Source organism: Pan troglodytes, chromosome 9 (assembly GCF_028858775.2).
Source record: "Pan troglodytes isolate AG18354 chromosome 9, NHGRI_mPanTro3-v2.0_pri, whole genome shotgun sequence".
Lineage (NCBI taxonomy): Eukaryota > Metazoa > Chordata > Mammalia > Primates > Hominidae > Pan > Pan troglodytes.
The window spans coordinates 9,736,815-9,763,748 of NC_072407.2; the positions used below are offsets into that span (position 1 = coordinate 9,736,815).

Below are 26,934 nucleotides of genomic sequence, written 5' to 3' on the forward strand. Positions count from 1 at the left end.
ATGGTGATGAGGTTTAAACATATAAATTTTGTGGGGAAAGGGTGCAGCACAAACTTTTAGACCATAGTAGAATCCCTTCAACAGCTTTACCATTTCAACTGGACAGATGTTTTAAAATATTTTTTTTCTTTTTGTTTAGGTGGAGCTTTGCTCTTACTTCCCAGGCTGGAGTGCAATGGCACCATCTTTGCTCACTGCAACCGCCACCTCCAGGGTTCGAGCAATTCTCCTGCCTCAGCCTCCCAAGTAGCTGGGATTACAGGTGCCGGCCACCACTCCTGGCTAAATTTTTGTATTTTCAGTAGAGATGAGGTTTCACCATGTTGGCCAGGCTGGTCTCGAACTCCTGACTTCAGGTGATCCACCCACCTCGGCCTCCCAAAGTGCTGAAATTACAGGCATGAGCCTCCGCGACTGGCCTAAAATAATTTTAATTGAAGGAGCAATAAGAAGAAAAAGGTGGAACAGTTTCTTCCCCATCTCACTTGCAGTTTTCCTTTTCTTCTTCTTCTTTTTTTTTTTTTTTTTGAGACAGAGTCTCGCTCTGTCACCCAGGCTGGAGTGCAATGGCGTGATCTCAGCTCACTGCAACCTCCACCTCCCAGGTTCAAGCGATTCTCCTGCCTCAACCTCCCAAGTAGCTGGGACTACAGGCGCACAACACCACCCTCTGCTAATTTTTTGTATGTTTAGTAGAGATGGGGTTTCACCATGTTAGCCAGGATGGTCTTGATCTCCTGACTTCGTGATCTGCCTGCCTCAGCCTCCCAAGTGCTGGGATTACATGCGTGAGCCACTACGCCTGGCCACTTGAAGTTTTTCAAAACTTATGGTCCTCAATCCCCTTATTATTTTAATCTTTAACCCCAAACAAGACCATATGAAGACCTTTTTGGTTTTTTTTTTTTTTGAGTTTCAGGTGTCACATCCTAGATGGTCACCTTCTTTCTTTCTTTATACTAATTTTATTAATGAGAAGCTTTTTAAAAAGCACTTGTTTACATGTCTATGTTCACGTCAATTGTGATTAGAATTAAACAATCCTAGGGTGTATGTTCCATTTTAGCTTTTGGTAACTCCTTCTACCTGCCCACAGATTTTTTCATTTTTTTCTTTTTTGAGATGGAGTGTCGCTTTGTTGCCCAGGCTGGAGTGCAGTGGTGCTATCTCATCCCACTGCGACCTCCGCCTCCTGGGTTCAAGTGATTCTCCTGCCTCAGCCTCCCATGTAGCTGGGATTACAGGCACATGTCACCACACCTGGCTAATTTTTTTATATTTTTAGTAGAGGCAGGGTTTCACCATGTTGGCCAGGCTGGTCTTGAACTCCTGACCTCAGATGATCCGCCCACCTCGGCCTCCCAAAGTGCTGGATTTACAGACGTGAGCCAGGGCCCCCTGCCACACATTTTAATCATACCTATCTCAGACAATTGAAGTTTTTCTTTTCCTTAAAAATCCAAGCTGAGAGGTTATAATAAATACAGTGGAGCATATTTATTTGTATTCTAAACTGGTCAAATAGTCACTGTAGATGGAATCTTAGAGGAAAAATTATGAAAGATTTTAAAATAAAAAAATGCTTACTCATCTAGTGTCCTCTTCTGAGTTTTCTTAGCTTTGTATCGTCTTTGAGGTTAATACAATTTATTATGGAAATTATATTGAGCTGAAAATCATGCAAGTGATTTTGCCCATAGAAATGCAAATTAATTGTCTCAAATAGACATGTATTTGATGATTCTATTGTGGATGTTGACTTGTTTTCATCTCTTTGTAAATTCATTGCAAGTTTTTCTGATCACTTGTATTTATGTGTGTTTTTAAATTCTCCTTTGGGTTGGTTACACCATCTTGCTGATTCTCTCCTTAATTAACTAAATAAATCTTTCGCATGTGTTCATTTTATATGTCCATAAACTCTCATTTTTTTAAAAAAAGAAAACATTTTTTAACAGAAATCAGGCTAAAACAAAAAAGACAAATTAGTGGACTATTGGAATGGTCTACTTGTGAGAGGTGACAGCGTGCTGGCAGTCCTCACAGCCCTCCCTCACTCTCGGTGCCTCCTCTGCCTGGGCTCCTACTTTGGCGGCACTTGAGGAGCCCTTCAGCCCACCGCTGCACTGTGGGAGCCCCTTTCTGGGCTGGCCAAGGCCAGAGCCGGCTCCCTCAGCTTGCAGGGAGGTGTGGAGGGAGAGGCGCGAGTGGGAACTGGGTCTGCGCGCGGTGCTTGCGGGCCAGCTGGAGTTCTGGGTGGGCGTGGGCTTGGCGGGCCCCGCACTGGGAGCAGGCGGCCTGCCCTGCCGGCCTGGGCAACGAGGGGCTTAGCACCCAGGCTAACGGCTGCGGAGGGTGTACTGGGTCCCCCAGCAGTGCCAGCCCACCGGCACTGCGCTCGATTTCTTGCCGGGCCTTAGCTGCCTTCCCGCGGGGCAGGCCTCGGGACTGCAGCCCGCGATGCGTGAGCCTTCCCCCGCCTCCATGGGCTCCTGTGCGGCTGGAGCCTCCCCAACGAGTGCCACCCCCTGCTCCAGGGCGCCCAGTCCCATCGACCACCCAAGGGCTTAGGAGTGCAGGTGCATGGCGCAGGACTGGCAGGCAACTCCACCTGCAGCCCCTGTGTGGGATCCACCAGGTGAAGCCAGCTGGGCTCCTAAGTCTGGTGGGGACTTGGAGAACCTTTATGTCTAGCTCAGGGATTGTAAATACACCAATCGGCACTCTGTATCTAGCTCAAGGTAAACACACCAATCAGCACCCTGTGTCTAGCTCAGGGTTTGTGAGTGCACCAATAGATATTCTGTATCTAGCTGCTCTGGTGGGGCCTTGGAGAACTTTTGTATGGACACTCTGTATCTCACTAATCTGATGGGGACGTGGAGAAGCTTTGTATCTAGCTCAGGGATTGTAAATGCACCAATCAGCACCCTGTCAAAACAGACCACTGGGCTCTACCAATCAGCAGGATGTGGGTGGGGCCAGATAAGAGAATAAAAGCAGGCTGCCCGAGCCAGCAGTGGCAACCCACTGGGGTCACCTTCCACACTGTGGAAGCATTGTTCTTTTGCTCTTTGCAATAAATTTTGTTACTGCTCACTCTTTGGGTCCACACTGCTTTTATGAGCTGTAACACTCACCGCGAAGGTCTGCAGTTTCACTCCTGAGCCAGCGAGACCACGAACCCACCAGAAGGAAAAAACTCCAAACACATCTGAACATCAGAAGGAACAAACTCCAGACACGCAGTCTTCAAGAACTGTAATACTCACCGCGAGGGTCCGCGGCTTCATTCTTGAAGTCAGACCAAGAACCCACCAATTCTGGACACACTTGCATCTAAGATAGTAACAGTAAAGATGGAGAGAAATAAATCAAATGGATAAAACTTCTTCAAAAGGAGAAATTAAAAGGACAAAAATTGAATGTTGGGAATGAGGAAGAGGAAAGAATTTAGGAGTTCATTGTTTCTGAGGAAACTAGAAAGGCTAGTTTTACCATTCATCAAGATAAGTAATAAAGGAGAATAAACAAATTGGTGGGCAAATAAACACTAATATTATATACTGTTACTGAGCAATCAATGGGCTTGCCTCTTGACATACATACAAGCCAATATCATGGCACCTTTTGAGAAAAGCAAAGCTTTATTGCAAGTAGACTGGCAAGGAGACAGAAGAAATGGTTAGCCAGGCGCGGTGGCTCACACCTGTAATCCTAGCACTTTGGGAGGCCGAGGCGGGCAGATCACCTGAGGTCAAGAGTTGGAGACCAGCCTGACCAACATGGAGAAACCCTGTCTCTACTAAAAATACAAAATTAGCTGGGCGTGTTGGCACATGCCTGTAATCCCAGCTACTCGGGAGGCTGAGGCAGGAGAATCGCTTGAACCTGGGAGGCGGAGGTTGCGGTGAGCCATGATCGTGCCATTGCACTCCAGCCTGGGCAAAAAGGGCAAAAACTCCGCCTCAAAAAAATTAATGAGGTATGATCTAATTGGATCTTGCAATGAGGTGATGCTGGGAGACATGATCTGATTGGATCCTGCCATGGGGTGACGCAAGGGCTCATCTGATTAGATCCTGAATTCTGCCATGTGAGGTTCCTTCTTAATTCAGTCCCTACCCCTCAGTCTGAGCATTTGGGTTCCACCTGTGGTTGCATGCTTGGTTTATCTAGGCATGTTCAGGCTATGTGACCTTTAGCCCAGGGGGCTGTGGCAATTGAAAAACAGCTCACAACTATGACACTTAAAAGTTGAACCAGATGAGTCCGCTGAGGTTATAACATCTTGTTTTTGTTCTACCTGTGAGTTAGTTACTCACATGGACTCTGGAGCCCAAAAGAGGTCTGATCTATAGTTAATGTTAGGACTTTGTCAGCTAGGAAAGTGGATGGGATTATCTAGGAAGGGGATTTAGAGAAAATGAGATAATAGGAAAGAAACAAACAAAAAGCTATATTTAAGTGACTAGCTTGATTTTCTTCAAATTGACTAGAATGTGAATATATGCACAGCAAAATTCATGTTTTATTCATCGGTATTACTCCAGAGCCCTGCCAAATGCTTGGTACTTCATTATAGTTAATAATGCTATCACTCACTGACTATCTATTGTGTTTCAGGGACTGTCCTAAGTACTCCACATATACTTGCATATTTAGTCTTCACAATAACTCTATGCAGTAGGTATTTTACAGATAGGGAAACTGAGGCCCAAGAGAGGTTAAGTAACTTGCCCCAAATCATACAGATGGTAAGTAAATGAGCTAGGATCTGAATCTTGGCAAAACTGGTTCCAGAGTCCATCATCTTAAATACCATCTTAAATACCGTGCTATATGACATATATAGTTTAATATGTGTCTGCTGAAAAGAAAGAAGAAAACAAATTTTTAAAAAGAAGGAAGGAAGAAAATATAAAATATCAAAGGAAAGATGGGGCCAGGCGTGGTGGCTCACACCTGTAATCCCAGCACTTTGGGAGACTGAAGTGGGTGGATCGCTTGAGTCCAGGAGTTTGAGACCAGCCTGGGCAACATAATGAAATCCTGTCTCTACAAAATACACAAAAATTTACCTGGCACGGTGGTGTGTGCCCTTAGTCTCAGCTACTTGAGAGGCTGAAGTGGGAAGATCGCTTGAGCCCGAGAGTTTGTGGCTGAAGTGAGCTGAGATTGTGCTACTACATGCCAGCCTGGGCAACAGAGTGAGACTGTCTCAAAAAAAAAAAAAAAAAAAGAAAAAGAAAAGAAAAAAGAAGAAAAAATGAGAGGAAAGTAGGGAAAACAAGAAGGATGGAAAAAAGAGAGGGAGGAAAGGACCAAAAAAATGCATTAATTAGGTCCATGTTTGATGATCAGAAGCATCTGAAAACACAATTGGTGGCTTGTTTCTACTACATCCCTAAGCCTCTGGAACAAGAAGTGTTTCTCCCTGAAATTTGTTTTCATTTGGTTTTACTGAAGTTCTTCCTGTAATCAGATGTTAACAATTATCTTTCAGAAAATCCAGTTAGGCCTATCCTGAATTCTCAAGCATAAACTACCCTGATTCTTAATCTTAGCCTTGCAATATCTACTTTTTTCTTTTCTTTTGTTCCCATCAGCTCCCAGCTGATAGTAATGAGTTAAGAAGGGTTTTCCATGAGAGGGGCAGAAACATTTCTGACCACAGGTATCATCTAACACTGCTTTCAAACAAGTTGTACTGAAAAAATATACTAGAGATTTTTTTCACAGGAAGTCTCTCTCCTGTGAATATATTAGAGATTTCCTCAAAGAAAATATATTCAAGCATATTAGAGATTTACTCACAGGAAATCTATCTCCTGAGTTTGTATTTTTTATCACTATTTGGCTATGAGAATGTTCTGTGACCCCTGTCATGGTCCTGTTTGCTTTTCCTGAAACCTCTTTCCTATCAAATGTTAATATCCACTTATTGCTATTAAGAAATCTTGACACCTCAACCTGTGCACTAAACAATATTCCTGGTATATACTGAGTATTTAATATTGAGTATTGTAATAATAACAGGCTGGCTCTGTTGATACCACCCTGAGTCTAGAACTGCAGCAGTGGGTCCTGAGTCTAGAACTGCAAGTACTCTGAGTATTCAGGAACTTGGGGCTGTCAGCAAATCTGTGCCCTTTACCTTCAAACCTGTCCTACTGGATGCATCATATTACCCCACCAAACCTCTGGATCCCACATACTTGGTTCCCTTTTAACACTAACAGTATTCCACTGTATTGGGTATACCACTTGTTTTTCAATCCATTTAATACTTGATGAACAGTTGGGTTGATTCCATTTTTTAATATGAGTAAAACTGCTATGGACATTTGTGTACAAATCTTTGCACGGATATGTTTTCATTTCTTTTGAGTAGATTCCTACGAGTGGATTTGATGGATTATATGGTAAATTTATATCTAACTTTTCGAGACCCCTTGAATTATTGCCAAGTACCTTCATTTCTTCTCAACCATCAGAATGCCCAATCTCCCTGTTCAAGATGAGAAATTATAGAGAAAATAAAAACTGCCTTGGTTAGCAAACAAAAAGGAAAAATTCTGCACACTGAGAAACAGTCTTTTATTCTGTTTTTTGTTTTCTTTTTTGTTTTGAGACTGGTTATCACTGTGTTGCCCAGGCTGGAGAGCAGTAGCAGGATCATGGCTCACTGCAGCCTCAACCTTCCGGGCTCAAGTGATCCTCCCACCTCTCAGCCTCCCAAGTAATTGGGACTACAGGCACGTACCTCTATGCCTGGCAATTTATTATTTTTTTTTAGACAGGGTCTTACTATGTTGCCCAGGTTGGCCTCAAAATCGTGGATTCAAGCTATCCTTCCACCTCGGCCTCCCAAAATGCTGGGATTACAAGCGAGCAACATGCCCAGCCAACATCCTTTTTTTTTAACTGAGCCTACTAGCCCCAGAAATGAAGCCCTATGCTGACAAGACTATGCAGCCTATAAGTTACTTCCATTTATATCAGCTCTTAGAAAATGGCCTGAGAAGGGACTCTGGGTTGGGCTTCTCCATCCCTTTTCCAATATGTCTAACCCTCTGGGTGTCAATCATACCATTTTGTATTCCAAGGGACTTAAATGTTGGCTGGGCCAGTGGCAGGGTGGTGTCCATACTGGGCAGTTTGGGTGGGGTCAGGAGAATTTCAGAGCATAAGCAGGCTTTGACCTGAAGCGTCATCCAGGGGCAATATGGAGGCAGCCATACCTAAAACCGTTGTGAAGAAAGCTACACAAAGGGTGATCTGAAATAACATTTGCGTGGCTTCTTAAGCCTGCAGACATGAGGTACTCACTGAAATAGCGACACATGTCTGCACTTATGAGATTCCAATGACCTTTCATTTGCCTGGGGACTGTTCAGAGAAATCTCTTGATACTTAACCCAGCTCTCTCCCTATTGCCCAATCCTCCGTCCAGACTTTCATATGGACACCCCAGTCCCTTCTTTCTCTATACCTCCCTCCCCAAGCCACCTTCTAAGGCAAGGTGATACTCATCTAATCAGTCTCCTTAGGGAGGAACTTTGACATTCTTTTTCTTCTCAGAGTTTCTGTGCTATTGAAACCCTGTAGTTAGAGTTCTGAGGCTCTATAAGCTTTACATGTGTTCATCAGACCTAAATAAAAACAAAGATTGTCTTCTAGTTATATAGGTCAAAATTACAGATACACACACACAGCTTTATACATACATACGTGTAATTTTAAACTGATGAATTTTAATGGTCGTTTGGCAAAACATGCCATTATGCAAAGGGGCTATCTTTTACTCGTATAACTTTATGTGTTTATTTAGACATTTAAATTAATACGTCTATATGGAGTACAGGTGTATTATCAGTGTAATTAAACTCTGATATGATATTAGAAAGCTACAGTACGCTGCAGACAATTTACAAGGCTCATCTCTGGCCTGGTGTTCTCAAAGGCCTCCGGATTTGCCGTTCATCAGGGAAGATGAACAGCTTTGCGTTGCTACCTTCAAAAATTCTTTTTTTTTTTTTTTTGAGAGAGTCTCGCTCTGTCTCCAGGCTGGAATGCAACCTCCACCTCCCGGGTTCAAGCGATTCTCCTGCCTCAGCCTCCCGGGTAGCTAATTTTTGTATTTTTAGTAGAGACAGGGTTTCATCACGTTGGCCGGGATGGTCTCAATCTCCTGACCTCGTTATCCGCCCGCCTCGGCCTCCCAAAGTGCTGGGATTACAGGGGTGAACCACCGCGCCTGGCCTCAGAAACTATCTCCATCTCCCTTACCACCTGAGGGGGTCACTGGTGACCACACCCATGGAACCGGCTGGATCTCCTGCGGGGCTGGACAATTTGACCCTCCTCCTCCCCAGGCCCCGCCCCTTCCCCCCTGAGTCTTTCGGCCTGGGTGGAGGACGCGGCTGCTTCAAGTCCTTGGCTGTGATCCAGGCCGCAGATTCCAGGTTAGTGAGCAAGTTTATTTTCTGGCCAGCTACCGCCGTCCCCACTTGTCTGGAGAGTTTGACCCGCTCTGCAGGTCGGGTTGGGGGTGGTTCACGGGTGAAAGAAGAATGAGGGAGACTTCTGCATTTTCAAGTTAACTCAAGTTTGGGAAGGGAGCACAGAAGAGGCACCTTTGCAGCTGGGAATAGGCCGTGTAAAGAGAGTTAAACCTCTATTCTACAAGCTAAAGTATGTAGAGGAGGCAGCTCTGGAAACTGCTTTAGGGAATCACTGCAAACCATTTTGTCAGGCGTGGATTCAGAGTCAGCATCCCTTCCCCCCTTCCCCGCTTCCCCCCCTTCCCCGTTCCCCCTTCCCCCTTCCCCCATCCCCTCCCCCATCTCCAGCCTGGCCGCTCCAGGAAGTGAGCACCATTTCTCCCCCACCCCAGGCGGCCCGACTCCTCCCAGAAGGAGTTGGGAGATGAGCGTTCCGCAGACTCCTGACCTGTGGGTCTGTCCGTTCAACGGCCAAAGGCTGGCGGAGGAGGGATCCCCTGCCTTTCTCGGAACGGAACGGAGCAGAGTCATGCGTGGTTGAGTTTAGATAAAAGCCGAGTGAGCGCGCTCTGTTCCTTAAGATTAGTTTAAGGTGCCTTGGATTGCTCTGAAGAGCTTTGACCACCTGATATTGCTTACATCTGGAACTTCTTGGCTTCTCATTCCCCAGATGTGCGGGTCAGAGAGGTATGTCTACCGTTCTGTTGACTGGCTCTTATTGTCACTTCTGGCAGAGGTGACAGGGCAGTGAAAGAGATAAGGTCCTTTCCCTTTCGGAACTCATTATATCTTTATTTCTTTTTCTTTCTCACTGCAAATGACCCCACTGAGGTTAGAGACATTTTATTTTTAATCAGTCAGTCAATAGAGACAGAAATGTGTGGTTAGGAGCAGAGATGCCGCAGCCAGACTGCATGTGTTCAAATCCTGACTCTGACAGACACTGGCTGTGTGCCCGAAGACTGTTAACTTGACTTCTTTGAGCTTTAGTTTCTTCCATCTATAAGATGGACGGAGTAATATGTATATCTTAGAGTTTTGGTGAGGATTAAGTGAGACAGATTTAAACACGTAGGAGGCTGCCTGACACAAATTATGGTCATTATTACTGGCAAACTCCATGCCTAGCTTTAAAAAAATGCACAATCAAAACAATTTTTAAATTATAGGTTTCTGAAATGCAGGGGGTAGAAATTCTTTTGAAGTGGAAATTAAATTTTTTGTTTTGAAACTGATTAAGTTCCAATTCAATATTCCCTTCAATTGCAGATAATAGGTTAAATATAACCCTACACAAAGATAAAAAAAAAAGTTATTCCTAAAGTGCAAGAACTCAAGCCCAACTCACTTATAAATGCAACTGCCACCTATTTTATTCCACTTTCACTAGGGCTCCCAGCTGGTGGACAGGCCCGCTCTGTCATTCCTAACTCTGAACCCCCAGCCTACACCAGCCCCAGTATCCCCTGCTGAGTCACTGATTTTTATTCTGAAAGCCATTTTGATATCGATGCAAGCTTCCATTCCAAAAGATGCTTCATATCTAAATAGCAGGCCATTCTCTGTACCCCTCCCTCTTCTAGCTGTTTTGCGCCCTAAATTGTATCCACCTGGGAAAGAAGGTCCTTTATCTAAGGCAGTGCTTCTGAAGCCTTAATGTGCATAAGAATTACCTAGAGAACTTTAATATTAAAGTGCAGATTCTGAATCATTCCAGGAAAAACTGAGATTCTGCATGAAGAACTCCAAGTGCTTGCAGTGTTGCTAGTTAGCAGACCTTTTTCAGGCGTCTGGTTCTGATTTAATTGGTCCCACCTGGTTGTGAATTTGGGCTCTTCTGCTAATTTGATGCACTGGGCTCTGGGACTGCAGGCTCTTCTCGTCTGCACTCCTCACAGTCAGAATGCCTTCTCTCAGCCCATCCACACTGCTCTGGAGACTTGGCCTCAGTTGGAAACTGGCAGCCTCCCATATCTCCCTTGGGCTGCACTTAGCTGCAGTGGGCAGTCAGGGCTTGCTGGTGTGTGGGCAAGGGTCACTCCAACCTATGCTAACTGTATGCTCCCCTCCTTCACAATTTCTTTCCCAGGCCTCAGCTTTGACAAGAGACCTCAACTCTTACAAATCTTTTTTCTGCTCAAGAATTTTTCTCTGTCTAAAGAGAGTATTAGATGAATATCTACAGCGCATATTAGATAGGAAAAAAAGACATATAATAAACTAGAAATAGAATGAAGCCACATATGTAATGTTACATACTCAAGTAGCCTCATTAAAAATAAGCGGGTGAAATTAATTTTAATATATTTCATTTAACCCAATACATGCAAAATACAATTAGGACATGTGATCAATATAAAAAAATTAATAAGCTCCTTTAACTTTTTTAAACTAAATCTTCAAAATCCAATGTGTATTTTGTACCTAAAGCAACCCATTTCTGAGTAGCCACACTTCAAATGCTCAATAGCCATATCTGGCTACATGTTTGACAACACAGTTCCATTATGCTTAGAAGATCAGAAACCAAGCTTTTAATTTTTCTTGTATTTTTTTGTTTCTGTCAGTTTATTGAGTTCTATCTAGTAAGTTACAAATTTTAAGCATACAGTTCTGTGAATTTTCACAGTTGCAGTCAGCCGTGTAACCACCACCATGATCATGATACATAAAGGGCATTTCCGTCACCCTTCAAATTTCCTTATGCCCTTTGCAGTTCAAACTTTTCTCCCACTCCTGGGCCCTGGCTTCCACTGATGTACTTTCAAATACCATAGCTTTCTCTTTTCTAGGATTTCACATAAATAGCATCATACAATAACTTAAATTTGATGTTTGGGTTCTTTCACTTTGCATGCTTTTGAGATTTATCTTGTTGTATATATTAACAGTTTAATTGTTTGGTAATATGCCACTGTATGGATACACCACAGTTTGTTCATTTACCAGTTAGTGATGTCATGGATTCTTTTCAGTTTGGGACTATTACTACATTGCATTTATGAGGCAGTAGTTCTCCTTCAAGAGAATTGGGTATGCTAAATACAGTTTTGCCTGAAATGAAAGTGTGCATGTGTTTGTTGGGGAAGATGAATTGGAATTGGACTTTCAATTAAAATATAATACCAACACAATTATTATTTATTTATTTATTTATTTATTTTGAGACGGAGTCTCGCTCTGTCGCCCAGGCTGGAGTGCAGTGAGTGGCATGATCTCGACTCACTGCAAGCTCCACCTTCCGGGTTCACGCCATTCTCCTGCCTCAGCCTCCCGAGTAGCTGGGACTACAGGCATCCGCCACCACACCCAGCTAAATTTTTGTATTTTTAGTAGAGACAGGGTTTCACTGTGTTAGCCAGGATGGTCTCGATCTCCTGACCTTGCGATCCGCCTGCCTCAGCCTCCCAAAGTGCTGGGATTACAGGCTTGGGCCACCGCGCCTGGCCAACGCAATTATTTTTTAACAGTAACACTTTCATAAGATAGCACATTTATTTCTATACTCTAGTGCCAACATCAAGGCCAACTATAAGCTCAGCAGTAAGTTATAATTTTCAATCCATTATAAAGTTAATTGATCATTTCCTGTGTTAGCTGCAGTGCTAAGGTCTGGGGCACCTGGAAGATAAATAGAGCCTCTATTGCCTCTATTATCAAAGGCAATAGAGCTTTATAGTGCAGTGTGCTAAGTGAGATGATGTGGGTATGGTAGGAGATATTAACAAAGGAAATAATAGTGCAGTTCCCACAGGTGTGATTTATTTGGTTAAACAGACTCTCAGATGATAGGTAAATACATCTGTAACACCAATTAGTACTACCAGTTAGATGCACAGAGTTCATTAATTTGTTAATTATATTTTGCACCCTTTATGGAGATGAGGAATATAAGGGAGTAATAAGAGCTCCAGCTCTGCAGCCTGCGTATCTGCATTCAACACCGGCCCCGCCACTTGAAGGATCTACTAAATACCAGTTTATACAACTATGAGATGAGATTTAAGGGACATTCATAATGTTGTTATGTGGAATTATTGAGTTATTATGTACAAAATAATTAAATTCTTGCTGAATACCTAATGGGCTTTCTGTAAATACTTGCTGTGAGCATTGCTGCTGCTAAGCATGGCAAAGCTGAAGACCCAGGCCAGTACTTGCAGAAGCACCACCGAACACTAGATGGCAGCACCAAGAACCTGTTTTCGGCTCGCTAGATCCCCCAGCAGGGCCGCTAGGAGGCTTATGCTTACGTCCCATGACTTTTTCTTACCCTTATCTGAGACACTTTCTCAGGCCCTTTCTTCTAAGGGGAGTGTTGTTATTGGGAGGCAGTTTGATATACTTTTTAAATCCACCAGGTCCTCAAGATGGGGGTAAATTGGTACAATTTACAGGGCCTTGTGTTTAGGCCCACACGGACTATGTTTTTTACATCAATGTACATTTACTTTTGCTGGGAAACCAGCCAAAGACAAGTTAGAGAATCCCGCCTGCTCCCTACGCACTGTGGCCTGTTCAGAACAGCGAGGTCACGCCTGGAACCAGGGCCAGAGCTTCACATAGCCAGTGTTAGCTGGCTCTTTGGTGGCCCAAACACAACTCCAGGTAGACAAGCAGAACAAATGGCTCCCAATGAAAATAACTCAATGCTGGAAACAGTTTTAAAAATTTTCTAAAGAGTATTCTCAGTGTGATTTTAAACAATGGTAATGTAATTTATCAACAACTCTTCCAAGAAAAATAGAGAATAAAGGTCATATTTCTCAATGAGGATATAAGGCCTCAACTGCCTTACCGGCCACCTCTCCTTACATATGGACCCCCTTAGGATCCTGCTGAAGTTTAAGACAGGCCCTGGCAAAATCCCATCATCAGATAGGATCTCTCTCATTTCCATACTTCGAAAGCACTTGGTCCATGCCTGACTTTCACAGCCTTTTCTACTGACTGTCTTTGGTCAAAGTTATGAGTTTGAGGACGAAGCTTTGAACTAGCACCCTGGAAAGGTTAGGTTATGCCAATTCTACAACTTACAAGGTGCATGATTGTGTAAAGTCACTTAATGTCTCTTCCTATTAAAGAATGGAGAATACTCTTATTTATGCAGAGTTGTCCATGAGGGATAAAGAAAGCAAGAGAATGTGATTTCTAAATCACAACTGGTTACAGAATCATGAGTTGTAAAAATATTACCTCCCCAGGCTGGGCGCAGTGGCTCACGCCTGTAATCCCAGCACTTTGGGAGGCCAAGGCAGGCAGATCACTTGAGGTCAGGAGTTCGAGACCAGCCTGGCCAACATGGTAAAACCCTGTCTCTACTAAAAATACAAAAATTAGCTGGGCATGGTGGCGCTCACCTGTAATCCCAGCTACTCAGGAGGCTGAGGCATGAGAATCGCTTGAATCTGAGAGGCAGAGGTTGCAGTGAGCCGAGATAGTGCCACTGCCCTCCAGCCTGGGCGATAGAGCAAGACTCAGTTTCAACAACAACAACAAAATTACCACCCCTTATTGTGGCCATTGCTGTTTCTTTGGTTTTTTTCTGAGAAGGCGAGCATGTGGTGAGAGGGCTCTATGTGGAGCAGGGCCGTTAAGAAGTGGAAGTGTTTTCACAGTCTTAGAGATCAGATACCAGAGAGTGATGCAAAGGTGATGGCAGAGAGGTGAAAGAGCTCATGGAAAGGTCACAGATGATCACTGTAGAGGATGAGGGGGTTCTGACCCCCTCATTCATCCAAAGTTGAGGACCTGTATGTCAGGCTCTATGCTAGCTGCCGAAGATACAACCATGAACAAAAAGTCTCAGATCTCATGGAGCTTACATTTCACTGCGAGGATTCAAACAAGTAAAGATCTATATTAAGTGGTGTAAGAAGTAAAATAGACCGGGTGCGGTGGCTCATGCCTGTAATCCCAACCCTTTGGGAGGCCAAGGCGGGCGGATCACGAGGTCAGGAGATCAAGACCATCCTGGCTAACACAGTGAAACCCCATCTCTACTAAAAAATACAAAAAAAATTAGCCGGACATAGTGGCAGGCACCTGTAATCCCAGCTACTCGGGAGGCTGAGGCAGGAGAATGGCTTGAACCCAGGAGGCGGAGCTTGCAGTGAGTTGAGATCGCGCCACTGCACTCCAGCCTGGACAACAGAGCAAGACTCCCTAATGAGGTAAATATATGGAGAGTGATTGTATGGTGGCTGTGCTCTAAATAGACTAGTCAGAGCAGACCCTTCTGATAAGGGAATAGGTAGGAAGCCAGCAAGTAATGCAGATAGCAGAGTAAAGGGTCATCTTTATATCACGAACAACAAATGCAAAAATCCTGAGGCAGCAGTGTGTTTTAGGTGCTTTTAACATTGAGGATATGTTTTGGGTGAGAAAAGGTCACACAGTCTCCAGGTGCGGTGGCTCATGCCTGTAATTTCAGCACTTTGAGAGGCCAAGGCAGGAGCATCACTCAAGGTCAGGAGTTCAAGACCACCCTGGCTAACATGGTGAAACTCCGTCTCTACTAAAAATACAAAAACTAGCCAGGTGTTGTGGCACGTGCCTGTAATCCCAGCTACTTGGGAGGCTGAGGCAGGAGAATTGCTTGAACCTGGGAGGCGGAGATTGCAGTGAGCTGAGATTGTACCACTGCATTCCAGCCTGGGTGACAGAGTGAGTCTCCATCTCAAAAAAGAAAAAAAAGAAAAGATCACACAGACAGTGACTCACACAGGCCCCTCCTTTCCAGGGCCTCAGTTTGTCTCCATTCAATAGGAGCAAGAGGAAATTATCACTGCTTTAATATGGGGAGAAATTGGTGCCTTTTATGAGCCGGGATAAAGAACGTATTGGATATGAGAATGAGAAGCCCTTGTTACCCCAGGTGTCTGACCTCTTTATCCAGGACTGGGCAGTCAGTATTCCTTTATTCTCCCTCCTTTCTTACCCTGATCCTTTTTTTGTTTGTTCATCTACCTAGGATTCTACAGGCAGGAAACATCTTAGAAATCAGGGTTGGGCAGGCAGGAGCCAGGAGAGTAGCTACAATGACTTCACCAGTACTGGTAGACATACGAGAAGAGGTGACCTGCCCTATCTGCCTGGAGCTCCTAACAGAACCCCTGAGCATAGACTGTGGCCACAGCTTCTGCCAAGCCTGCATCACACCAAATAGCAGGGAATCAGTGATTGGTCAAGAAGGGGAAAGAAGCTGCCCTGTGTGCCAGACCAGCTACCAGCCAGGGAACCTGCGGCCTAATCGGCATCTGGCCAACATAGTGAGGCGGCTCAGAGAGGTAGTGTTGGGCCCTGGGAAGCAGCTGAAAGCAGTTCTTTGTGCAGACCATGGAGAAAAACTGCAGCTCTTCTGTCAGGAGGATGGGAAGGTCATTTGCTGGCTTTGTGAGCGGTCTCAGGAGCACCGTGGTCACCACACGTTCCTCGTGGAGGAGGTTGCCCGCGAGTACCAGGTGAGACCCCAGGATGGAAGGGGAGACAGAGAAACAGGGTCTTTGGCAGGTTTTAACGTTTTATCATGCTCTGATCTAATCTCTTTGTAGTCTTTATTTACCTAGAGAATGAACCTGGAAACTGCCTCCCTGATTAAGAATAGATTCTTTATCATTTACTTGCTATTCCAGATTGAGTAGATAGAGCTGCTCGGGGTAAAAGGGGTACTTGGTTGATTGACTGTGGAGATATGTTGGCAGGGAAGGTAAAGGAATTTATTTACTCATGTATTTATTTTGAGAAGGCGTCTCGCTCTGTCGCCCAGGTTGGAGTGCAGTGGTGCGATCCCGGCTCACTGCAACCTCCGCCTCCCGGGTTCAAGCAGTTCTCGTGCCTGGCCTCCCAAGTAGCTAGGACTGTAGGTGTGCACCACCATGCCCAGCTAATTGTGTGTGTGTGTGCGTGTGTGTGTGTGTGTGTGTGTGTGTGTTTAGTAGAGATGGGGTTTTGCCATGTTGCCCAGGCTGATCTCAAACTCCTGAGCTCAGGCAATCCACCCGCCTCAGCCTCCCAAAGTGCTGGGATTACAGGCGTGAGCCACAGGTGCTTTGTGGTCAGGCACCTTCCCAAGGGGGATGGAGAATCAGCCTATCCCTGTTGGTTTTCATCCCGTGTATATATAAAAGATTTGTTGGCCCTGTCAAGTTTTCATCCTAGGTTAGGACAGGCTTCTTTTGAGGTTAGCAGAATCTCTGTCCCATTCATTCTGTGTCTGGGTACTGAGTCAACTGAAGGCTTGATCCTGCTTGACCTGATTTGTTTCTTCCAGGAGAAGTTTCAGGAGTCTCTAAAGAAGCTGAAGAACGAGGAGCAGGAAGCTGAGAAGCTAACAGCTTTTATCAGAGAGAAGAAGACATCCTGGAAGGCAAGGGAGACTTTTTCTGAAGATGTCCTGGGGCAGGAATCATGGCAGGTCATAGGAGCTGAGGGCAAAGGAGTCCTTGTCCTGTCTGTCCTCTGATGCCATGACTAGAAGAGCTTCCCTTTGCCTGGTCCTCCACTATATTCCTTCCAAACAGGGGGAGGAGAGGAGGTAAATAGCAAATATATCAAAACTGAACCTAGGAGACAATCACATAGCAGAGGAACCATGGCTAGGGGTCGCCCCAATTCATAATTCTGGGTCTTGCTCTACAGTTTCAGTCTCTTTGGCTTTTCCCTCGCATTCAGAGTACAAATGCAAGGGAAAATGCAGGTAAGGCTTGTGTAGAAGCCCAGATCTGAGACAGGTTAGTCACAGGCCAGTAATTTCCACCTCAGTACTCGAAATTGGAAGAGGAGGCTGATGCAGAGGTGAGGGAGGCTTCCTGGAATCTAAACGTCACCCAGGAATCACAGTTGATGTCTAGATGGCCTAGATAAAGCAGCCCGGGGCCAATGGTCGGGGCAGAGCTGAAGGGAGAAAAGAAGGAAAGAACAGGCTACAAAGGCTTTCTCCTGCAGCATTTACCCTCTCCCTGGGAGGCTTGGCCCAGGAAAGCAGTCCTGAGCCCAACTCCCCCGCTTTTAATAGAGGAGACCCTCAGTGTGACCGACTAGCAGCCTCTTTTTCTTCCCTGTTCCTGAAGAATCAGATGGAGCCTGAGAGATGCAGGATCCAGACAGAGTTTAATCAGCTGCGAAATATCCTAGACAGAGTGGAGCAGCGGGAGCTGAAGAAGCTGGAACAGGAAGAGAAGAAGGGGCTACGAATTATAGAAGAGGCTGAGAATGATCTGGTCCACCAGACCCAGTCGCTGCGAGAGCTCATCTCGGATCTGGAGCGTCGATGTCAGGGGTCAGCAATGGAGCTGCTGCAGGTAAGGCTTGTGAAGGAGCCCAGATCTGAGAGTCAAGGAAAAGAGAAACGAACTTTCCTTCCTTTCTGGGACATCAGACTACCATCGTTGCGGGGACAAGAAAAAACATTCCTTTGGCGCTATAGTGCCTATCCCCTATTAAACTGTTTAGAGGTATGGAGTAAAGCGTAAGATAATTCAGAGTACAAATGCAAGGGAAAGTCCCATTTTTATTTATAAAGGGTTGTCTAAAAGTTTATCTGATGCTGTGGAGAAGATCTGTTGTATCCAGTGATGTTGTTCTTTCTTTCTCAGTCTTGGCACTATTTACATTTCTGGCTGGATAATTCTTTGCTGCGTGGGATTCTCCTGTACATCGTAGGATGCTTAGCAGCGTCTCTGGCCTCTGCTCACTAGATGTCAGCAGCACCACCCCAGATGTGACAACCCCAAATTTCTTCAGACATTGCCACGATAGCCCCAGGGTGAACACAGTGCTCTCCCAGTTGAGAACCACTGTTCATTAGGCACCTCTCGTCTCTGATGCTGTGTTGGGAATTTGCCAAGTGCTTCTTACCCAGCTTAGTCACAGGCACACTTACGCCAAGCTAAATTCTTAGAGATGATGTATTACCAGCCCTTCTTTGTTTTCACTCTCTTCTCTAGAGCAGAATCATTTAACATACTGTAGCAATTGATATTTGAACTGGTTTTGGGGGTCTGGGCTCTGGTCTGTATGTGTGTAGGTCGCAGATTACAAGGTATCAAGCCTAGAGAGATTTGATGGAGGGACTTGAACTGAGGTTGAAATTCTAGCAGCTATTTTCCGCATAGAATGAATAGTGTGGTTGTGAATTTGAGGCATGATGTAGCTTGTGATATTCTGTAACCTTCAGAGTGTAAGATATTCTTTATATTTTGTTTGTCTTCGTGCTTTCCTCTTGCTCTTTCTTTCTTGGTGGAATAATTGTTTATTTACATATTCTTGGGTCTTAGTATTAGAGCCGTGGGTGGCTACTTTCTGCCTGTTACAGCTTTTTCTCATTCACTGCTTCCTGCTTTGCATCTTCATTTTATTCTTCTTGCCTTTTTGTCCTCATCATTGATATTATTACCCTGACACTTTCTCCTTCACCTTTTGTTCTGGCTCCTCAACAGTGCTCAAACTGTAAATATTTTTTAAATGCAAATGAATCGTCAGTTCATATTGCTAGTTTAGACACTTCCACATTCATTAGTATGACTGCCCCATGGACATTTAAACTTGAGTAGTCTTTTCTAAAAATAAACTTTCTAGAATTTTCCCATCACAGACATTGTTCTTTCTCTTTTCCATATCTGTGTGAATTGTTGCCCATTAAGATTTTATAGCCAAGGCCGAGCGCGGTGGCTCACGCCTGTAACCCCAGCACTTTGGGAGGCCAAGGCAGGTGGATCATGAGGTCAGGAGATTGAGACCATCCTGGCTAACACGGTGAAACCCTGTCTGTACTAAAAACACAAAAAAATTAGCCGGGCGCGATGGCGGGCGCCTGTAGTCCCAGCTACTCAGGAGGCTGAGGCAGGAGAAAGGCGCAAACCCAGGAGGCGGAGCGTGCAGTGAGCCGAGATCGCACCACTGCACTCCAGCCTGGGGGACAGAGCGAGACTCCATCTCAAAAAAAAAAAAAAAATTTTATAGCCAAGATAAAAGCTTCAAAATATGGACATAAAGCCAACATAAGAGAAGTAGCCACATGAAATAGCACATCGATTTGATCATTTCAGTTCCTCAGTACAGCCACAATGTAAGATTGATACAATCCTGGATATTTACTGCAAATTGACACAGACAGCACCTCTACCACATTCTGTGTTCAAGCCAGTTTGAGTTGTGTCTCTATGAAATGCCACCATAAACAGCCCTAATACAGAGAAAATAGTTAATCCTGTATTATGTGGACCAAACTTAAGCTTTTCTTCGGGGTCATTGAGATGTATGGAGCACAAGATAAAAAGAGCAAATAGAAAGGAACAGGCCAATTCCACAGAAATGAGACTAGCAGTGGCAGTAATAAAGGTGAACAACTGGTGACCAAATGAAATTAAGGATGTGAAGTGGACTGACTTGGGCAAAGATAGGATGCCAGGGTGAATATATGGTAGTTATTTCCTATTTTGTTTAAATTTGGTGACTTAAGTGGTTGCTAGTGTGATTCAGTAGGATGGAAGGGAGACAAGAGTTGCCGAAATAAGTTCTTTTAAACATCTTGCATCTGAGGTACCTGTGACTCATTTGCTGGTGTATATATTAATCAAAATCATAAGGAAAGGGGGCTGAGCAGAAGTACAGATTTGAGAAACATCAACATGTGTACATTAAAATGAAGGAAATGGATGAAGTCAGCAAAGGTAGGGTAGAGGGTTAGAGAAGGTGAAGTTTGAGAAACAACCATATTTAAAGTCCATGAGCCTGTATCTTCAGCAACCAGAACAGGATGTAAGCTACTCAAGGATAGAAATTATGACTTCATCATCTGAGGTTCTCTAGGCCAGGCACAATGCCTGACAAATAATACATGCTATACATACATAACATTACACACACATATGCACACACACAATGTTGTAAAAATCAAGACACTGATGAGTCAATTGAGTAATTTTTTGATGTCTTCATATGGGTTCTTAGGGACAGTCTGCCCTGAGTTTTTTCTCTACTTTGTGGCCTCCACATTAGGATTATCTTTATTTGTATCATATCATGGGGTAGTGGACATGGAAGGAGAAATGTGGATAAGGGCATGACCTGTTACTCCTTGACTTAACCTGTCTTTTTCCTTCCTAGGATGTGAGTGATGTCACAGAAAGGTATGTGTAGGAGAACATGAGGTAGTTCCCCTGGATTGACAAATGATTCCTTTACCCATGATCAGTGGGAAAGGGAAGAAGAATCAGAGTGGGGAAGATTCAAGAGAGTAGTCTTGAATCGCGCATCACATGAGAGTTTTGGCATCCCCAAATAAAGGGGATGAACTGGCCTCTCTGGTAGGAAAATGTGGGTGATGGGAGGTCAGTAGGTGGGGACAGTACTGTTATTTAGAATAAAGAGTTGCAGTATTGCGCCACTGCACTCCAGCCTGAGAGACAAAGGGAGACTCTGCCTCAAACAAACAAACAAAATGAATAAAGAGTTGCAGTATCAGTGACTCCCCAAGTACCCTGTTAGTGTACTTTTCCATAAACCTCTGTGCCTGCTTTCATCCCTGATTCTTAAGTTTATAGTTACCTCAAAATACACAGGAATTTTCTTTGCCCATAAATTTTTTTTTTTTTTTTTGAGACAGAGTTTCACTCTGTCGCCCAGGCTGGAGTGCAGTGGTGTGATCTCGGCTCACTTCAACTTCCTGCCCGTGAATTTTATCAGAGTGACATTCCCATCTGCATTATTTCTCAAGGTCTAAGAATTTGGTCTTGGCACATCTGCCTTAAGTTTTTCTTTCTCCCAGGCCTTGCTCCCTAGTAGATTTTCTTTTGTCTCAATTCCAGTAAAAACGTAAACTCGAGCTCTGGAGGATAATAACTTAGCCTGGGAATCAAACATGTTCTCTGTCACATACTCCAGAGTCTCATCCAACAAGGTGACATGTCAAGCTGCTTGCACACTTGGTTCCTCCATGCTCCTCACAGACACATGAAATAGGAACCCTATCGTCCCTTCTGAAATCTGTACTCTCCGTTTGGAGGTGAGGACATCTTTTCTCCAGCTAGTGGCATAACATTCCCAGAGACAGCAAATCCTAAAATGCTGTTTTGAAGGTTTTCTGAGAAATCCCAGGGCCTAAGCGCACAGACTCTTCTGAAGAAACCCCTTCACTTGATACTTTCAAAGCCCCAGCAATAGGCCCCTGGTGTTCTGCCTGTCAACCCAGACATCTTCAACCCCTCTGATTTTAAATATTTTATATCTTTTTTTAGAGGTAGCAAAAGATTTCCAAGCCATTATTTTACTGAACTGCATAACATCTCTAGGACACAGAAAAAGGAAAATTATAGTATTTTCTAAAAACAACAACAGAAAAACAAAATGAGATTTTAAGAAGTTAAATCTTGGACAGGCGCAGTGACTCGCACCTGTAATCCCAGCACTTTGGGAGGCTGAGGAGGGCAGATCACGAGGTCAGGAGATGAAAACCATCCTGGCTAACATGATGAAACCCTATCTCTACTAAATATACAAGAAAATTAGCCAGGCGTGGTGGCACGCGCCTGTAGTCCCAGCTACTCAGAAGGCTGAGGCAGGAGAATCGCTTGAACCTGGGAGGTGGAGGTTGCAGTGAGCCGAGATCGTGCCACTGCACTCCAGCCTGGGTGACAGGGCGAGACTCCTTCTCAAAAAAAAAGTTAAATCTTACACAAGTTTATGCAGATGGTGAGATGATAGTTTCTAGTCTAGCTCTTCTGGCTCCAGTGCCAGGGCTGTTTGCAGAATGATGCTAAGTGTATTCAGAAAGGAGGATTGGAATTCATCAGGAGGCTTGGGAGGTAAGGGAGATGGGTGGTGGAGGAACCCACAGTCAGCAGTGTGGGAACTCAGAAGTCCTGTCCTTTCTAGGAGTGAGTTCTGGACCCTGAGGAAGCCAGAAGCTCTCCCTACAAAGCTAAGAAGTATGTTCCGAGCCCCAGATCTGAAAAGGATGCTGCGAGTGTTTAGAGGTAAGGAGATTCAGGGGAAAGAGTTTGGATGTGAAATTACTGTCGTGGGAAGAAATAAACGGGATAGAGGCTATAGTCGGTATTTGAGCATAGTGGCAAAGAGGGAGGTCCCAGAGGGAGGGACATAGTGTGCTGAAGAAGATGCGGTTTGTATTTAAGGGGAGATGAAATGGCCAGGTGACATCCTCACAGGATTCCTCACCATTCCCCTCAATGTAGTAAGGAGAGAGATACCAGACATGAGACAATTGGTCCTATTCAACATTATTGACTCTTTTCATCATTACAGAGCTGACAGATGTCCAAAGCTACTGGGGTAAGTAGAAGCCATGGCCTCTTTGGGCTGGCACATTCTGATCGCCTTTCACATGCCCTCCCCAGACATAGCCACACAGGTCCTAGGTGTTGATGCCTCCCCCATCCCCGCCATACAGTTCCAGTTCCTCCAACCACTTCCTGTGTTTCCTCTTCTCAGCATAATGAGACCCATGTCCCCATTCTCATCTGCTGATGTTGTACCTTTTCCTACAGTTGACGTGACCCTGAATCCACACACAGCTAATTTAAATCTTGTCCTGGCTAAAAACCGGAGACAAGTGAGGTTTGTGGGAGCTAAAGTATCTGGACCTTCCTGTCTGGAAAAGCATTATGACTGTAGTGTCCTGGGCTCCCAGCACTTCTCCTCTGGTAAGCATTACTGGGAGGTAGATGTGGCCAAGAAGACTGCCTGGATCCTGGGGGTATGCAGCAATTCACTGGGACCTACATTCTCTTTCAACCATTATGCTCAAAATCACAGTGCTTACTCCAGGTATCAGCCTCAGAGTGGATACTGGGTGATTGGGTTACAGCATAACCATGAATATAGGGCCTATGAGGATTCTTCCCCTTCCCTGCTTCTCTCCATGACAGTGCCCCCTCGCCGTGTTGGGGTTTTCTTAGATTATGAGGCTGGTACTGTCTCCTTTTATAATGTCACAAACCATGGCTTCCCCATCTACACTTTCTCTAAATATTACTTTCCCACTACTCTTTGTCCATATTTTAATCCTTGCAACTGTGTAATTCCTATGACCCTGCGTCGTCCAAGCTCTTGAATATTCTTCTGTTCCCACCCACTTCTGATAAGTACCCTGAGGCTTATCAGCATGTGATTCTCCCTTCTGATCTTCTGTTTTTCTGTGTTCTCAATTCTTTTGTTGTTTTTTGGTTTTTGAATCTTTTTTGAGACGGAATCTCGCTCTGTCACCCAGGCTGGAGTGCAGTGGCGCAATCTCGGCTCACTGCAACCTCTGCCTCCTGGGTTCAAGCAAACCTCCCGCCTCAGCATCCCAAGTAGCTGGGATTATAGGCACCCACCACCATGCCCAATTAATTTTTGTATTTTTATAGAGATAGGGTTTCACCGTGTTGGCCAGGCTGATCTCGAACTCCTGACCGCAAGTGATCCACCCGCCTCGGTCTCCCAAAGTGCTGGGATTACAGATGTGAGCCACCATGCCCGGACAGTTCTTTTGTTTTAAACAGTTACTCAGTACTAGGATGCACCCAGTGGTGAGAGTAAGCATCTCTGACTGATGACAGGTCTTGAAGTGGATAGGGGGCGCTTTCAGTATTTTGCCATTAAGCATAGTATTTGATGCAGGTGTTTTTTGATTGATGCAGGGGATCAAATTTAGGAAGTTCTGATCTGTTAATTTACTACAAGTTTTTCTATAAAATGAAAACTCGTATTCTACCTATGTCTTTTCTGTAAATTATTGAGACAATTGTGTATCATTTTTGTTCTGTTAATGTGGCTTAGTACATTGATTTACTTCAATTTGTTACCACGACTTGCTGAAATACACCATTATTATTTGTTGTATGCAATATTGGATTTATTTTGATAACGTATTGTTTAGATTCTGTTGTCATCTATGTTAATGAAAGAAATTGGCCTGTATTTTTACATTCTTATAATATCTTTGCCAGGTTCTATAAAATGCAATAATAAGCAAATAAATTACTTTGTTTTTGTATAAGTATGTATAGGATTGAGCTCTAAAACCAAACCATTATAATGATAATTTGGGTAGCTTCAAACTCAGATTGAAGAGAGTCTTCACTACAATCTTCACTACAACCTTTGGCCTTCCTCTCTACATTTAAGAGTAGCAATAGAACAATTAAAAAAAAATATATACGTCTTTCAAATTAATTGCAGTAAAAACAAAAGGGTAGTGGGGAGAGAAAAACAATCCAATACATATTTTTCTCTCAGAATAGAAAGAAAATACAAAGAGAAAATATGAACAATATAAAGCACTTAAAGGAAGAAGATGATTTCTTCCAGCTTTTCCACACTCTCTTTATGCGCAGGAACAAACAGCTGTTGAGTGAGCTGCTAGGACTTTGGTAGAGAGGTGCAATATGTTTTTTGAACCAGCTATAAAAGAAATTAAGAGGTACATGTGAGGGTAGAAACAAATATCAAGGATGAGAATGGCACTGGCTGTCCCATATGGTATCCAGGAGCCACCAATGTCTGTTGAGTACTTCATACATGACTAGTCTGAATTGAGATGTGCTCAAAGTATAAAATATATACCAGATTTCAAATATCTACTTCAAAAAATAATGTAAAATATCTCACTAATAACTTTTCCTTTGTGTATTGCAATGATAATATGTTGGCTCTATTGGATTAAATAAAATATGTTATTCATTTTACCTGTTTCATTTTACTTTTTTAATGTGGATACTAGAAACCTTAAAATTACATATGTGGCTTACATTGTATTCCTATTGGACAACTCTGGAGTAGATCCTATAATGAAATTTCTGTCCCTAAGTGAGCCCTAGTGTAAAAGCCTATGGACTCAGGATACAGAGGAGGTTTCAAGGCACATATGTTTATCTCTACAGAACCTGCACCTTCCCAGCTGCCCTGAGGCATTTTTGTGGAAGGTAATGCCAGAGAAAAGAAGATCTCAACATATCTAGAAGTGTCGAAATTTGGAAGATCATAGAAAGGGCTCATGACCAGAGAATGATTCTGCAGACTCTGGCCCCTGCCGTTAGTCCTCAGTCTGTTGGGCACTTGAAGCTCCTTCATGGTTTGATGAAACACTGATTTGTTATCAAGTCTCAGCTTGGGTGTCTATGGTGAGATAAAGCAGTGCAGATTATAGTAAAAGCTCACTACTGGTTTGTTCTAAGGTACCGTTTTATAATATTTGGGAGATCATATCTGTGGAAGCCCAGAGGCTGGATGCAAACTCCTTATCCTGGTCTGCATTTCAGTTGGAAGAGATAGATATAAAAGGAGATAGGGCCAGCTGACTGGGACCTATGGGGCTGGTGGAAGTTCAGGAAAGAGAAAGATCTGTTGGAGTAGTTATCCCCTTCCCACTAATTTTCCCATACAGTAAGTTCTAGGCAAAAGAGTTAGCCCAGCTCTCTTCTGTAAACTCACTTTACAAGTAAATTTACTTTCCAAGTGAATTTACTTTATAAGTAATTTTTCTTTTTTGTCACCAGAGTTCTAGGGATGTGGTATAGTTATCCTAATATTTCCCAAAATGTGAGTGCTTGCTAGAGCCGATATTTAAGTTTGATGCTAACTTAAAAAGAAGATTTTGGAAGGGAGAGGGACTTTCTTAACATCTTTATTGTGATATTTACTTTATAAGTAAATTCACTTGGAGAACCCAAAGTATTGTCCAGTGAATGACTTTAGATAATAGTGAAAGCCAAACTAAGTACTTGCTGGAATTCTATAGGTAAGACCTGGGGAAGGTTGCTCAATCTGAGACTTGGGGACAATTATTAGGGTAAGTTCACAGCTCTGACCTTTTCTTGAGGGGTTATGGGGGCTTGACAGAGGCCTTCTGTTCTTGACATGTGATAGAGTAGGCTCAACTGCTATGAAAAAGAACTCTAAAAATACATAATGGATCAAATACTAAAGAAATGTACTTCTTGTTAATGTAAAACAATCGGTCATGAGTGTATGTAACTGGTGGTGAGTGGCACTGTTCCATGTGGGATTCATGCACCAAGCTTGCTTTCATCTTGTGGCACTTGCTGTACCCCAGAATAGTAACAGCATGAAGCTGGCAGAAAGGTGAAGAAAACTTAGGGGAGAAAACGTGCTTTTTAAATCCTTAGTTCATAGATGGGATTCGCAATATCTGCTCATTTTCTATTAATGAGAATAGCCATAGGGCTAAACCTAACTGTAAAGATTTTTTAAATGTCTAGCTGTATGCAATCATGTACAATCAAATTTCAAGGGAAAGAAAACTCGGATTTTGGTGGAAACTGCCTGGAACCCTAAGTAATCCTTTTTCCCATTATAGAGGACTCAGGATCTCAGCTTTTTTCTGGAACTATGTTAATTCCATTCTATAGCCTAAAGTTTGTAAAAGAGAACTGTATTGTCACTAAAGTGCTAGACATGTGGTATA

General features: G+C 43.7%; 2 protein-coding genes across 11 annotated transcripts in view; one reads left to right on the forward strand and one right to left on the reverse strand.

The window, feature by feature from the left end:
• The window catches only part of LOC129136401 (olfactomedin-4-like), an 82,520-nt gene extending 73,547 nt beyond the window's left edge, over nucleotides 1-8,973 (reverse strand). The window contains exons 1-2 of the mRNA XM_063782669.1: nucleotides 8,956-8,973; nucleotides 3,273-3,339 (exon numbers count right to left, since the gene is read on the reverse strand). The gene's annotated coding sequence lies outside the window, so the exon portion shown is untranslated. The remainder of the gene's footprint in view (nucleotides 1-3,272; nucleotides 3,340-8,955) is intronic.
• Nucleotides 8,100-25,201, forward strand: TRIM6 (tripartite motif containing 6). Of its 10 annotated transcripts, none has more exons than XM_054661025.2 (8): nucleotides 8,100-8,468; nucleotides 15,843-15,970; nucleotides 16,780-16,875; nucleotides 17,579-17,809; nucleotides 20,616-20,638; nucleotides 22,383-22,483; nucleotides 22,773-22,799; nucleotides 23,015-25,195. In XM_054661025.2, the coding sequence occupies exons 4-8, from the start codon at nucleotides 17,585-17,587 to the stop codon at nucleotides 23,578-23,580; spliced, it is 942 nt and encodes a 313-aa protein (XP_054517000.1). In that variant the 5' UTR covers nucleotides 8,100-8,468; nucleotides 15,843-15,970; nucleotides 16,780-16,875; nucleotides 17,579-17,584; the 3' UTR covers nucleotides 23,581-25,195.
• Nucleotides 25,202-26,934: the final 1,733 nt, after the last annotated feature.

Bases quoted from the DNA above. Each gene is read 5' to 3' on its own strand.
- TRIM6 (XM_009459764.5), top strand. The intron at 20,639-22,382 runs GTATGTGTAGGA...TGTCCTTTCTAG, and splicing joins GTGAGTGATGTCACAGAAAG to GAGTGAGTTCTGGACCCTGA. The intron at 22,800-23,014 runs GTAAGTAGAAGC...CTTTTCCTACAG, and splicing joins AGATGTCCAAAGCTACTGGG to TTGACGTGACCCTGAATCCA.